This window comes from Acanthopagrus latus, chromosome 3, assembly GCF_904848185.1.
Source record: "Acanthopagrus latus isolate v.2019 chromosome 3, fAcaLat1.1, whole genome shotgun sequence".
Classification (NCBI taxonomy): domain Eukaryota; kingdom Metazoa; phylum Chordata; class Actinopteri; order Spariformes; family Sparidae; genus Acanthopagrus; species Acanthopagrus latus.
In genome coordinates, this window is record NC_051041.1 from 470,717 (window position 1) to 485,000 (window position 14,284).

Below are 14,284 nucleotides of genomic sequence, written 5' to 3' on the forward strand. Positions count from 1 at the left end.
ACTTCCTGCTGCTCAGAATTCAGTTTCTGTCTGATTGGTGTTGAAATAAAAACTGATGCAGGAAGAAATCTGAACAGTAACTAAAGTTATCAACGTAGTGGAGTAAAAGTCCAACATGTAAAGCAACAAATGATTTTATTAACGTGACAAATATCTCAAATATTTATGTTCATAAAGAGAAAATATTTGATCTTTATTTCAGATTAATTAACCTAAAATATAATTTATAATATAATCCTGACATTGTATTTTGTAATAACAATGTTAAGTTCTGAGAGGATAACAAGGTTTCGTCTGTGATCGGTCAGAGTGAAGTTCTGACCCGTCTGTTCTGACCCGTCCGGCTGATCTGAAGACTTGTGAGTGTTTTTACTCCGTCAGCGATGAACTGAACTTTATAAACTGAAGCGTTTTCATGTCTGATGGTCTCACGTCATGTTAGCGTCTTTAGCATCGTTAGCATCTCACTGAAACCCAGACAACATGAGGCCCGTCGTGGTTCTGCTCGATGTCAACAGAACACGCTCTGATGGACCTGAAGGGGGCGGAGCCTCCAGGTTCAGTCACAAACATGGAGGAAGCTCAGAAAGACGACAGGACACCGTGTGGAGGAGGATAAATGCACTTTAAGAGTTTTTCACATTGAATTTCTTGAATGTGGAGCTGATGGAGGAAGAAGGCATGAAAGGTTTTCAGAACGGGACGAGCTTCACACACGTGTTCTCCTCTCCAGACGCACCAGACTCCACTCAGAAAACTGCTACTCGAAGATTATTTTAAAACCTTCAATTATCAACCAACATTTGAAAACATCGTTCAGCTTCTGAAGCTTTAAAGTACTGGACAGTTGATCTGAAAGATTCTGATCAAACCTGCACCTACAGATCAATATCACCGTCTGGACTGTCGGGAGAGGACGACAGTGTTGGAACTCGTCCCTGAAGCGGTCAAAGGTCAGATATAAAAGCACTTCTCAGGTCCGAGACGCCTTGGCCCGTCCTGTTGCATTGATAAGAGTTTGTACCTTCTGTACGTCTCAAGGCATCTTAATGTTCTCACAGGAAACCAACAGGTTCATTTACATACGTACATATTCACACGTGGAGAAACAAGCTGCTGTTGAAGTTGCTCATGTGGTGAAACTGAAGTCACAGAGCGTCTGTGTCAAAGCGCGGCAGCGTATAAAGTAGCAGGCTAACGGTTAGCATACGGTTAGCATACGGTTAGCAGACGGTTACATGATTACGATAACGGAGCGTTGCTGCTCCTTCGATAGTGGTCACAACACAAGAACGCCTCAGATGTTGGTCACGTGACAGGAACAGAGAACATCGGCTTCATTCCAGCGAGAACATCTGAAACGAGCAGCAGCCGGAGTATTGATCACCACAACGTGTCAGAAGATTAAATCTGCTGTTGACGGTGAAATATTTTCTGTACTACATGACAAGAAGCGAGTTAGCTATTAGCTATTAGGCTAACGGAACTCTCAGTGATTTGTAGTTTTATCTGAAAATAAGACATTAATCAAATAAACCCCCCCAATAAGAGTTCTAATCAGAGCTGAAGAAGCATGTAGTGAGAGATCAGAACTACGTGTGTTAGCTCATCTGCTGTCACCATCTCAAACACACTGTGTTAATTTGAAGACAGAAGAAGGACTTCAAGTTTTTACGTCCTTCCAGCTGAAACTCGCTGGACTGAAGCCGATCGAGTGTTTTAACATCCGTGTTTGAGTCGATCGCTCGTCAATACTGAGAACACGTCCGTCTGCTCACATACAGGAAACTGATCGTCTCCTCATGAAGAAAATAAACTGTCTGTAAAACACAGAAATAAAAAGTCTGCACAGCCGCCACTCCTGATTGGCTGGAATTAATCACAGGAATGCATCTGGCAGCCAATCAGGGAGGACGAGCGTCGAGTGTACGTTAAATATGCAAATACAATATATTGTTAGACACACAACACGTTATTCAGTCCAGAATTACACACAGAGTTAGTGGATGATGAGGTTCTTGCATAAAATCTGTAGCAAACAAAACTTTTCACCGCTCGGCAGCCATTTTGGCTCAAAGACGGCAGGAAACCATTCAAGTAAAGTGAAACAGTTCGTCGGCTCAGCTCCAAACGTTCCCACTCAAACACTGTAGAGTTTCATCACATGTTGTGTGCCGAGTGTGTTTTCTTTTGAAATTCAACTCGGACCTCAAACACAGGAAGTGACATCATTCAGCAACAGAAATAAAGATTAGCAAGTTGAGTTTGACCTCGTCGTTCACCAGACACGAACTTCCTACATCCTGCAGGTTTCAGCCTGATTGAGAAAATATTCAGTCGCCTTAGAGTTTTTGTTTTAATATCTGAACATTTCAGAAAGCTGCAGATTTATTATTGAGACTGAAAATTATTTAAAATGTCAACAACGCTGCAGATTTTAACTTAATCACCTCGACTGAAACACCGTGCTAATGTTAGCATGTTAACACTAACACTAGCAAGTAAACATTAATGTTAATCAATTAATGCGTTAACAGTAACATTAGCATAACAACGCTAAAAACATGGAGTGCTTTAGCGTGATGTTAGCATGCATCCTCACATTTATGCAGCCGACATGCTAATTCTAGCTAGCTGGTGGCTAACAGATTCAGTCGCTGGTTTCTTGTCATGAACCTGTTTTTGGATGATATTTTCTAAATTTCTGTTCAAGCTGTGAACTTTTTTAAAAAGAGACGGCTGGCGTTGGCTTCCTGGCGTTAGCTTCCAGGATTAGCTCAGATTTTATGTCTGGTGAACACAGGTGGGGTCGACGTGCTGAGGAAAGCTCAACTGCTCTCAGCCACATTTTAAACTCAACATTTCTCTTCTTCTTTCAAACCGTCTCCAGTTTCTCTCTGAGAGCAGAGACAAAGTTCATGTTGTGCTTCTTCGTGTAGTGTTTCTGTTCTTTAAGAACAACCGGACCAACAGAACCGACCGGTTTTCTTCTCCCATGCTGAGAAGCTGCAGACGGACGTCGTCCTGCTGGTGTTTGTCTCAACGATGTTTTAGGATTTAGAGTTAAATGATGAAAGATCTGAGGACCAGCTGCTGCCACACATTAAATAAATATTAGGCCACTGCCAATTAATGTAATTCATCTTTTCCTCTCCTGGTCCTGACAGAAGCTCGTTACCTCAGTAAACCTTCAAGATCAGGATCCATTCTGGAGTTTTGTCACATTCAGACTTTTCTCTTCAATTATTTTACGTTATGTTTTAAACTTCTTAAGTGTTTTTTCTTGTAACGTTTGTTTTGCTTGTTATCGTGAATGTTTCTGATCAAACAGGAATAAATTCATTGATGAACTGTGATGTCACAGATCAGCTGATCCATGTGCTGGTTCTGAGTCGGGTCCAGTAGATCAACAGAACAACAAACAGGGTTTAGTTCAGCATCAAGTCCAGAGCCATATGCTTCCAGCTGTGACGCTCTTCTTTCCCAGCTGCGACGCTCTTCTTTCCCAGCTGCCTGTGAATGCAGCACAACAAATCCACCATCAGCTGATCCTCAGATTCAAAACAGATCTGTCGCCGGGTGAGATGTAAACATATCCACTGAATCCAGCGCCGTGATTGGCTGAGACGAGTTTCCATCAGACAGGAAGCAGCCGGACGGACGTCAGCGTCCGCGCGGTCACATGATCCCGTTGGTGACGTACTGGAAGGAGTCGTAGAGTTTGGTGGTGATGGAGCGCATGGATCCGTCCACCAGCTGCTCCACCAGCAGCTGCAGCTGCTCCTCCGTCAGCGACATGTGGAATCGCTCCTTCAGCCCGCGGATGGTGCTGGAGCCGTGGAAGCAGGGCAGGTGAGAGCCTGAGGGGGCGGAGCCACACAGACAGGTGATCACACTGCATCAGCTCAGTGAACGCAGACAGTTAAAAACAGAAATACTCAGATTACTGCAGGCGTGTACTCAGTTACCTTGCTGCATGATCTCCACGATCTGCAGAACTTTCTCCATGTGCTTCCTCGCCGCAATCAGACCCTGAAGCATCAACATCTTATAGTAGATGAACATGTCGCCATCCAGACCGCCCATCACCTGCAGCACAGCGCCGTCATCTTCATCATCATCATCATCATCATCATGACATCATCATCACATCATCATCACCATCATCATCATCTTCATCAACATCATCATCATCTCCATCTTCATCACCACCACCATCATCATCGTCAGTGAACTTGACTTCTTCCTGCGACGTCTCAAACTTTTTACTCACGTCTACAAACTCCGAGGTGAGTTTGAAGGCGGACGTCTCGAAGCCGAGGTTGCGCGGCGAGCTGGAGAGGATGAAGCCGAAGTCGATGTGGATGATGTGACCTTCAGAGTCCAGCAGGATGTTCCCGTTGTGTCTGCAGAGGAAGAATCAATCGATCATCTGATCATCATGATCAGTCTTCAGTCAGGTTTAAAAGCCTGATCACAATACAAGACTCCATAAGAGAAAGTGCTGATTTAGGAGCAGTTGAATGTTGAACTGTGTTCTGGTCCGGTCCAGCTGTGTGGACCTCAGGTTACTGATCTGCTGCTGTACTGTGACTTTTACACAAGAGGTTCAGTTTGGCACAAGCTGTACTGTTGATTTATGTTACAATAAAACAAAAACATCTGCTCTGATCAGTAATTGTTAGCCTCGCCTAACCAGCAGCCTGCAGATGTGTCTCACCTGTCTTTGACCTGCAGCAGGTAACAGATGAGGCTGTAACCTGCGCAGCTCTGCACAAAGTTCCTCTGAGCAGTGAGGAAGGCCTCGGTGGTGAAGCTGCCGTGCTCCTGCAGGAAGTAGTCGAGCAGAGACAGCTGACTCTGTTTACGCACCTGACGGACACCAAGACACGACGAGTTGATCAACAGAGTGAAAACAGCCATCAGACTCAGGTTCACCTGTACCGTGAAGCATCGACAGAACACACGTGGTACCTGGTGCAGAGAGACGGCGTTGAGGACGGGCTCGATCATCCCGCTGTCCGATGACATCACCAGGATCTTATAAGGTTTGATCCACAGAGGAACTCGCTCCTGCTGCCAGATCGACTGAGACAGAAACACAGTCAGCCACAACTCCTCTGACATCAGACGACCATCATCAGAGTGTGTGTGTGTGTGTGTCTGTGTACCTGCAGCTGTCGGAGGACCTGATAGGCCAGCAGCTCCTGTCTCAGGTCGTCTCCACACTTGACGATGACGGACAGCAGCCTCCAGTTGAGCAGGTGACCGTACGGAGACGCCTCTCTGATCCGCCTGCACACAAACACACTTATTCATGTGTGCACAAACACATACACACACAGCCGATGTTGCTGCACTCACCTGACTTTCTCCTCCCAGGGTTCTTTGAGGGCGACGGCTGACGGATCCTCGGGGTCTCGTCTGAACGTAGTCGGAGTGTGAGCCAGGTTCTCCGACAGACGACGCCTGAGAACCGACAGGATGGAGAGGACGCACGGTGAAGAGACGGACGCCTCGACAGTGTGTGTGTGTGTGTGTGTGTGTGTGTATACCTGATGTCTCCCGCGGCGATGAACACAGGCTCTTTGCTCTCCAGACTCGTGATGCTGTCGACCGAAAACTGACTGATGTTGTCACTGCTGCTGGTCTGAGCCTCCGCCTGCCACAGACAGACAGACAGACACACACACACACACACACACACACACAGAGTTGAGCTGTGTGTCTCTAACTGGACGCAGCGTTCATGAAGGTGAGATCAGGGACTCGTCTTCACCTCCACCTGCAGCTGTCCGATGTCATCGGTGGCCCACGCCTCGTCGTCGTTGTCGTAGTTTGGGACGGTGGAGAAACTTCCTGCTCGGTGCTCTGATGTCATCCCGCTGTTAGCATTGGCGTTAGCCACAGTGACGCCACCTCCGCAGTCCAGGTTCTCCGCAGAGCGAGCAGACCTGATCCTCGTCTCTGGGATCCGAACGGGAACCGGAGACGTCTCGAAGCTCTCGCACTCCAGAACCTCCACGTAGATGATGTACGGAGCCTGAGGAAGAGGAAGAGGAAGATGTGGAACACAGCCTAGCTCCAAAGATGCACGAACTGTTTCCCTCCACTTCCAGTCTTTGTGCTAAGCTAGGACATCTCTGTGCTGAAGGTCAGTGAACACCTCACAGCTCCTTTAGGTCACCAGTGTTACCTGGTCAGGTGTGTGTGTGTGTGTGAGCGTTACCTTGTCTTTGGAGTTGAGCACCACGGCCTGTGTGTGTGGGATCCTGCAGACGTGGTGCTGGTGCTCGGCGGTCGGCAGCCACACTCGGGCCGGCAGCTTGTGGTTGAGCAGCGACAGTTCTGAGATCAGCCGCTGCGTCTTCTGCTCTTTGGTTGGCAGCGTCGCCAAACGCTTCCCGATGCAGAGAAGAGACTTAACGAACTCCCTCTGAGGACGCAGACGGTCAGGCTGACACACACACACACACACACATACACACACAGAGTTTAATTGGGCTGCAGCTCCGCTGTTCGTCCAGTAGAGGGCAGAGTGACTCCACCTCTGACTGACACCAGAACACCAGCTGAAGATGGTGTCCAGTTACCGTGGAAACTGCAGCCGAGGATGAAGCCGTCGTCTCGGCAACACCTCATCGTGACATTGTGACATCATCACGTGAACATTTGTCATGGCGCTGTGACGAGTCAGCAGTGTTGGATCGTTACAGATGATGCAGGAAGATGTTGGTGAGACGATGTGATCGATCGACTCTGATCAGACTCAATCAATATTTATTGATGTGCTGAGTTTCAGTGTTCATGACATCACAGCAGCTGTTTACTCTTCTTGTTTACTAACGTTTGTTTGTTTGTTTGTTTATTTTGACATCAAATTACAGTTTGAGTCATTGTTTAAATAAACTTGAATCATTGTCTGGTTTCAGTTTGTAAACTGAGTTTGATGAAAACCAGACTGAAGTCACTCTGGACCATCAGAACCATCAAACATAATTAAACTGATTTTGTTTTCTCGATGTTTTAAGAGTTATTCCTCCAACACAAGCAGAACCCGTCAGAACTCCGTCTGTGTCGACATGAACGAAACAAAAGATGTCCTGAAGTTTAAACCTTCAGTTCTGGTTCTGAGGAATCAGAACTCTCTGAACACGTCGTCTTGTTTCTCTGTCTCAGCAGCTTGTTGAACATTTTCACGCCCAATTCATCGTCACATGACTGGGCTGAACCTTCAGCATCACATGGTTTAAATCCTCCTCAGAGGCCTCGACCCGACCCACCCCACCCAGAACCAGCTCCGCCTGCGACACATGGAAACATTTCACAGATGTTTGGGGAGGAAATCAAAGACGGGACAGATGTTTACGTGACCCAGATTCTGCAGCAGGAATCCCCTGAAACACAGAGCGAGGACTGCAGCTCGACCCAGACGGGTCAGAACAAACAGAGATCCAATAAAAACAGCTTCAGAGACAGAACAAGTGGGTCATCCATGGACTCTGATCGATAGTTTCAGACACTTTTAGACATCTGACAAGTTTAAAACACTTTTACAGGTTCTGAAACAGTTCTGTTTGTCTGCTGTTGTCAGAATCTGCAGTGAACCTCCTCCTCCTCCTCCTCCCTCCTCCCTCCTCCTCCGCCGCTCCTCCCTCCTCCCCCTCCCTCCTCCTCCGCCTCCCCCTCCTCCTTCCTCCCTCCTCCTCCCACCGCCTCCGCCGCTCCGCCCTCCTCCTCCTCCTCCTCCTCCTCCTCCTCCTCCTCCTCCTCCTCCTCCTCCTCCTCCTCCTCCTCCTCCTTCCTCCCTCCTCCTCCTCCCCCTCCCTCCTCCTCCTCCTCCTCACAGAGGAGTCAGGTATCCGTCCCCTGCAGCAGGTTCTTGTTTCACTGCAGGTTTGTGTCTCTGTTACTATCAATTATTAAATCAGACGAAACTTCACAACTGAAAGCTTTTTTCTTTGACTTGGAGGCAAAATAATCAATAAATCACTGAAATAAATCTTTTCTCACGTTTGTTCTGTTTGATGGAGACGCGGGGCAGAACATCTGAAGACGGTTTTTATAATGTTGTAATAAAAACTAAATTATCAGTCAGAACATCGGACCATCTGAACATCAGAACACTGGACCATAAGAGATTCAGACACTGAAGTTAGTTCTGAACCACATTCCATCACAGTCCAGCACCGAGTCCAGCAGAGTCGCAGAGGCTGAAGAGACGAAGGTGAGATACGAACAGGAAGTGTTTCCTCCTCTGACACTGACAGACGTCAGGACGAGAGGAAACAACCCGGAGGACAGAACCGACAAACGCTCAGTGTCCGATCAGAACTCCAGCAGGTTCTTACCAAACACCAGACTTCATTTAAAAAGATCAAACTTTAGTGATCCGATCCATCAGCGTGTTGGCCGATGGTTAACAGATATCTTTTAATTAATGTTCCACTACAGAACTTTTAATAACAGAATGGTGACATTTCATTAAAAGTGATCATCAGGATTTATAATTATAATAATAATAATAATAATAATAATAATAATAATGATAATAACAAAAATAACAACAACAACAATAATAATAATAATAATAATAATAATAATAATAATAATAATAACATAAAGTGGAGTGCAGTGGAGAAACAACCACAGACAGTTCACCTGTAATAACATATCAGATCTTCTCACAACAGTCAAACATAAAACAGAAGTCTGGCTCTCACCTCTTCATGAACAGCTTCCACTTTCGGGTTACTTCCTGTCCGTCGGAGGCCGGAGCCCGGCCCGCTGCTGGCCGTGGTGGCGTCCGACTTGGATCTCTGGTGGGTCTTTCTGGACGGGGAGACAAACACCTCCACTTCCCCCAGTCCGGCCCTGTCCGATGGGCCAGCTGTGCAGAAGGACGGGGAGGACTCCACGTTGTTGCTGTTGTGTCTCTGGTGACAGCGGCGGTGGGCTGGTGAGGACGCCGGGCTCACAGAAGCAGAAATGGTTCTGGGTGCATCAGGTTTGAGTTCAGGTTTGAGTTCGTCGGACAGGATGAGTTTTCTGAGTTTGGTGCCTCTGGAGTGACGCTGGGTGGAGATGTGCATGTCGGACGAGTAAGCACCCAACAGCCAGGCGGTCAGCAGAGAGAAGGTTATACTGCCTCTGCAGCGGTGGATCTGAGACACACAAAGACTTCAGAGGTCAACACTCAGAACATTCAGAACAAGAGCGTTCAGCTTGTTAGACGCCGGGCCGAGGACCAGGTCCTGCCTCTGCAGAGTCATGGGATGGTTTACCTGAACATTGAAAGGCCAACCTGAACCCTCCATGTAAACTCTCAGTAAACTCCTCCTACATTTGAGTTGTTGTGGTCTTTCTGGTTCTGGTCTCTGGAGCAGGTATTACAGGTGAGCCATGCTAGTTCTAGCTGCTGCTGCTGCACCTGTCGCACTTGCTCCAAACCTCCAACTGCTTGATTCTTAAACGTAAAGACTTTGAACAATGTTCAGTGTTGGACAAAAAACTTTGGACCTACGTGGTACTTGGAACTTATGACTCTGGACTTGCCTGATTCTTGGACACAAAGACTTTTGTCTTGTATGAAACTTGGACCGATCATATATCGGATTCAAAGTAGAACCAGACAAACTATTGATCAACAATCAGCCTTTCATGAAGTTGTTTTTTACTGATCAGGTGTGTCAGGACTCACCAGGTATGGTCTGATGGCATCGCCCACCTCCGTGTCCATGTGCACATACATGTTGAGCAGCTGCGGCAGGTAGAAGTCCACCTCACTGTCCAAGAAGCTGAAGAGGCGGTTCCCAATGTACGCCTGCACACCTGGCTCCTTGGACTTGTACAGGTAAGAGATCGCCATGGAGACATCAAACAGCTTGGACTCGAACAGGCGCAGCAGCCATGATTGTTTGGATGATGACGATGACGATGCCGACGGCAGTAAAGATGACTCTGGCTGGACTGAAGGACGAGGATCTCGATGGGAAGTACATCCTTGTTTGTCTCCATCCTTCCCAGAACCCCCCCCCTCCTCTTCCTCCTCCTCCTCCTCATCTTCCTCTTTGATGGAGCTGGTGTCTGGGCTGATGTGCCACTGTGGACCGGAGCACTCTGTTACTTCTGAGTAGTGTTGTTGTTGTTGCTGATGTTGATCGTCCTGTTGTTGTTTGTTGTCAACTTGTTGCTGGTCTGGCACTTCCCTGTTCTGCAACTGGACCTTGAGAAGAACCTCCTGGCAAGCCTTCAAGGCAACTTCTGGGTCAATCACTGGAAGAAAGAAGGACACAAGTCGAGGTCAGATTAATTGTTACCCCTGAATCTGAGTCCTGCTGGTGTCCAGCAGAAGCTGCAGCACTCATCCTGGTCCCCTGAGACAAACTAGTTCCAGACTAAGGACCAGACTAAGGATCAGACTAAGGACCAGACTAAGGATCAGACTAAGGATCAGACTAAGGACCAGACTAAGGATCAGACTAAGGATCAGACTAAGGACCAGACTAAGGATCAGAGTAGAGGTGTGGCCACATGATGATTCTGTCCTTCTGTGACCTTCAGTTACTTCCGACTTGGGGTTTTTAAGGTGAAGTCACCTCGCCTGGATTAAGGACACTGGGCCACTTCTTGGAGTCAGGCCTGGGATGGAATCTTACTGGCAAGGACCTGATCCAAGGAGCCCGGCGAACATGACGCAAGAAGGCCACGGTGGCAGAAACCCAAAACAAGGGTGGTTAAAGTGGTCTGGTGCCGGTCAGGGGGCAGGTAAACAAGTTGGTCCTATGTGCCGGTCACTGACCACAAAAGAACCTTTTCTGTCACTAGAAAAACAATAGTTGGGCTCAGCTTTACGTAGAGCACTCTAACGGTACCAGTCCCTTGGATCAGGTCAAAATGGTTAAAGAACCAGTGAATACTGAGTTGGTCCATGAATTGCAGGAACATTGATCCAGTTTGACCAGCATCAGTGAACAAGCCCTCACTAACAACACTGCTAACATCTATATCATCATCCAGAACAATCTGCTTCGTCCCGTTTACCTTGGTCAACTCCCAGGTCCATCTCCATGGCGTCCTCTGAGATGACATCCAGCGGGGGGCTGGGGCCTCGCGGGTCGCCACCGCTCGACGTACCGCTGCTACCGATTCCCTCGCTGGCGCTGCTGCCAAGGCTGCCAGTGCTGCCAATGCTCCCGCTGGGGCTGGAGCTGGGGGGGCTGGCACTGGGGGTGGAGGGCTGCTCGCGGGTGGGTGTAGGCTGTGGCTGCTGTGGGGGGGGGTGGTGGTGGTGGTGGTGGTGGTGGTGATGGGCCGGACAGTCAGAGGAGCTCTCAGAACAAGAGGAGGATGATGAAGAAGAGGAGGAAGAGGAGGCGCTGGAGGGGGAGGAGGGGCAGGAGAAGGTGGTGGGGGAGGAGGAGGAGGCTGGTGGAGGGGGCGGGGCTGAGTGGGAGGGGCTAATATGAAGCGGCCGCAGAGCCGGGGACAAGGAGACCTCGGCGTCGGCCATTTTGGAGCAGGAGGCCTAAAGAAACAGGAAGAGAGGAAACGTTGTGTAACATTCCCAAAATATTTATGACTGAGCGCAACAAATCAATAACATCAATCATAACAAGAACTATTGATCGCCCAATCTTCTATTTTATTCATCAATTAATTTGAGTCAGAACAGTTAAAAAGTCGTCTGGTTGAATATCTGAGACATCGAGGACGAAACATCGACCGTCAGGAACGAGTTTACAAATCAAACTAATCAATGAATCAACACAGTAATCAAAGATCAATCAACAGGGAAATTTATCATTAGTTGTGGTTCTGATGATATATTTCTATAGAATATCTTGTGTTTGATAAACGTTCAGCTGGCTGTGTGTGTGTGTGTGTGTGTGTGTGTGTGTGGTGTAACGTAGCTCACAGCTCAACAGGAAGTGGATTAAATCTCGACACGTTCAGCTGATTAAACGCTCAATGTGTCTAATTAAATGCCAGCTGAGAGGAGGTCCGACCCACGGGACAGGTCCAACCCACAGGACGGGTCCGTGACGCAGATGATGTGCATCATCATCATCATCATCATCATCATCATCGCTGTCGTCTCTGCAGTGAGGAGGAGGTGTTTCTATTTTTACTGTCCATCAGAATCAGAGCGGCTCTCCTCCTCACAGATTTTCTCTGGTTTCTGTGTTCAGATCAGAAACAAGCAGCTGATCTGGACTCTGTCGGACCTCCTGAACCGGACCTGCTGGTAACATACTGCACTAAGACGGCAACTAACAATCCTTTTTGAATCTGATGAATATTTTCAGAAATATAAACGGTTGAGATTAAAATAATCAAATGCTGATCATGATTTCATGTGTTTAACAGAACTGGTCCAAAGAATCCGACACTCGTCGTGTTCTGACTTTAAGAAGCCGGAACCAGAACATGTTGAAAAAGGACTGAAACAATTCGAGTATCAAAATAGTTTGCAACCAGTTTTCTTCTGACCTCATTAATGTAGCTGGAAACAAACATGGCCGTTTTGTTCCTGTTGTGTGAAAATACAATACGAACAGAATCTCCTCGTCACCGTCAGAACCGAATCTGTGTTGGCGGGTCTGAAGTGTGTGTGAGGCGACAAGTTCTGGCTCAGTTCCACACAAACAGCTGATCAACAGACAGACTTAACACCAGTAATCTGATACTTTACTACAGTAAAAGTACTGATACTCCACTGAGAGTTAAAGTCGTTAATCTGACATTTAATAAAATCCTCCTGATGACATCATCAGCATGTGAGGAGAATGATGTCATCACACAGCAGAGAGAGTGTGTGTGTGTGTGTGTGAGATTGTTTCCAGATGTGATGCGTGGGTGGAGGCCGTCTTCACACACACACACACACACACACACACACACACACTCCAAGTTAATGTGGTGACTGACTGCAGCTGGGAGCAATGCATCCTGGGTCTTGCAGTCAAGATGGAGGCACAGTGTTTGAACTATTGACTCTGCAGGTTCAAACTTTAATGTAAATCTGTTGCCAGGAAACTTCTACAGCTCCGTCCAATCACAAGCAACCAATATGTAAACAGGAAGTCAGGGTAGCATCTTAAGCTAGCACAACATCTAAAAATGATGCATTTATGTCTGTCTGCACACGAGGATGAATCTGTGGCTGTGTCTGACATCACTCACTACTCCCTCTGAAGTGCACGACATAGTGACTTCGCCATTTTGTAGTGCTGTCGGAATGTCTAGTGGGAAATATTATACCTTATACAGAGACTCAAAGTATCCCACAATGCATCGCGAAAAACAGTGTACAACCGATGGTCACTTACCAAGCAATATTTACCATCATGCATTGCGTTGCGGAAGAACACATGGAAGTCTCAATTCAACTGAGCGACGGTAGTGACATCACTGACGGCGGCGGAAAGTGTGTTTTTCTTTCTGCCGATGAGCTCCTGTATACTGCACTATGCTGGACTCCTGTGTAGTGACTAGCAGCAGGAGAATGAGTGGCTGATTCAGACAAACCCTGTTTCAGTCGTGTTCACAGTTTCTAATGAGAGACATATCTGATGCTAAGCTAACTGACGTCATGCTATTAGCACAGTGTTGTTGTGTTATTTTAGTGAAATGTGATTAAAAATCTTACAGACAGAATCTTTAATTAACAGAATGGATCAAGTTACAGGTCAGACGTGTCGACCGACTCCAAACATCCTCTGTTACCCCAATCAGGTCAGATATTAGCATGCTAACGTTAGCTTTGTCAGGTAGCTGCACCACAGTTCCAGCTGCAGTTAGCGGCTGTAATATTCATAACATCTGATCTGTACATGAGAACAACAACACGGACACTCGGTCCACAGGTGTGTTCAGGTGACACTGTTGGTTTTTCGATCACCTGAACAAACAAAAATGGTTTACAGTCCTGAGTGTCAGTGAACGCAGCACCAGTGCAGACTGATGGGGGAGAGTTCAAGGTGTGACGTTCAGGGCAAAGTGTGAAGTTTATCATCACAACATCACAGCTGAGTGACACACACACACACACACACACACACACACACACACACACACACACACACACACAGTTATTCAAGTTATCTGGAGGAGGTTCTGTTTTAGTCACATATAATCAGTGTTTCCAGTATCGTCCTGATTGTTGTGTCATTAAATCAGCTCACGACTTCGTCCATATTCATGAAGTAAATATGATTCATTCTGTGCCTTTCATACCTGAAATCAGCAGCTTCATTAGAGGAGGAAAGGTCGAAGGTCAGGA

General features: G+C 47.2%; 1 protein-coding gene and 1 long non-coding RNA gene across 2 annotated transcripts in view; one reads left to right on the top strand and one right to left on the bottom strand.

The window, feature by feature from the left end:
* Positions 1-118: 118 nt before the first annotated feature.
* LOC119017261 (phosphatidylinositol 4-kinase beta-like) overlaps positions 119-14,284 on the bottom strand; it is a 15,070-nt gene continuing 904 nt past the window's right edge. Inside the window, exons 2-14 of the mRNA XM_037093833.1 lie at positions 11,044-11,527; positions 9,701-10,275; positions 8,724-9,164; positions 6,230-6,457; positions 5,780-6,043; positions 5,556-5,662; positions 5,365-5,469; positions 5,172-5,295; positions 4,975-5,088; positions 4,721-4,872; positions 4,274-4,406; positions 3,969-4,089; positions 119-3,860 (exon numbers count right to left, since the gene is read on the bottom strand). Of these exons, the coding sequence (XP_036949728.1) occupies positions 3,679-3,860; positions 3,969-4,089; positions 4,274-4,406; positions 4,721-4,872; positions 4,975-5,088; positions 5,172-5,295; positions 5,365-5,469; positions 5,556-5,662; positions 5,780-6,043; positions 6,230-6,457; positions 8,724-9,164; positions 9,701-10,275; positions 11,044-11,512 (3,015 nt within the window). The 5' untranslated portion in view covers positions 11,513-11,527 and the 3' untranslated portion in view covers positions 119-3,678. The remainder of the gene's footprint in view (positions 3,861-3,968; positions 4,090-4,273; positions 4,407-4,720; positions 4,873-4,974; positions 5,089-5,171; positions 5,296-5,364; positions 5,470-5,555; positions 5,663-5,779; positions 6,044-6,229; positions 6,458-8,723; positions 9,165-9,700; positions 10,276-11,043; positions 11,528-14,284) is intronic.
* On the top strand, positions 4,910-5,517 carry LOC119017335. The gene is made up of 3 exons (XR_005074403.1): positions 4,910-5,048; positions 5,178-5,264; positions 5,383-5,517. It is a non-coding gene; the product is annotated as an uncharacterized LOC119017335 (long non-coding RNA).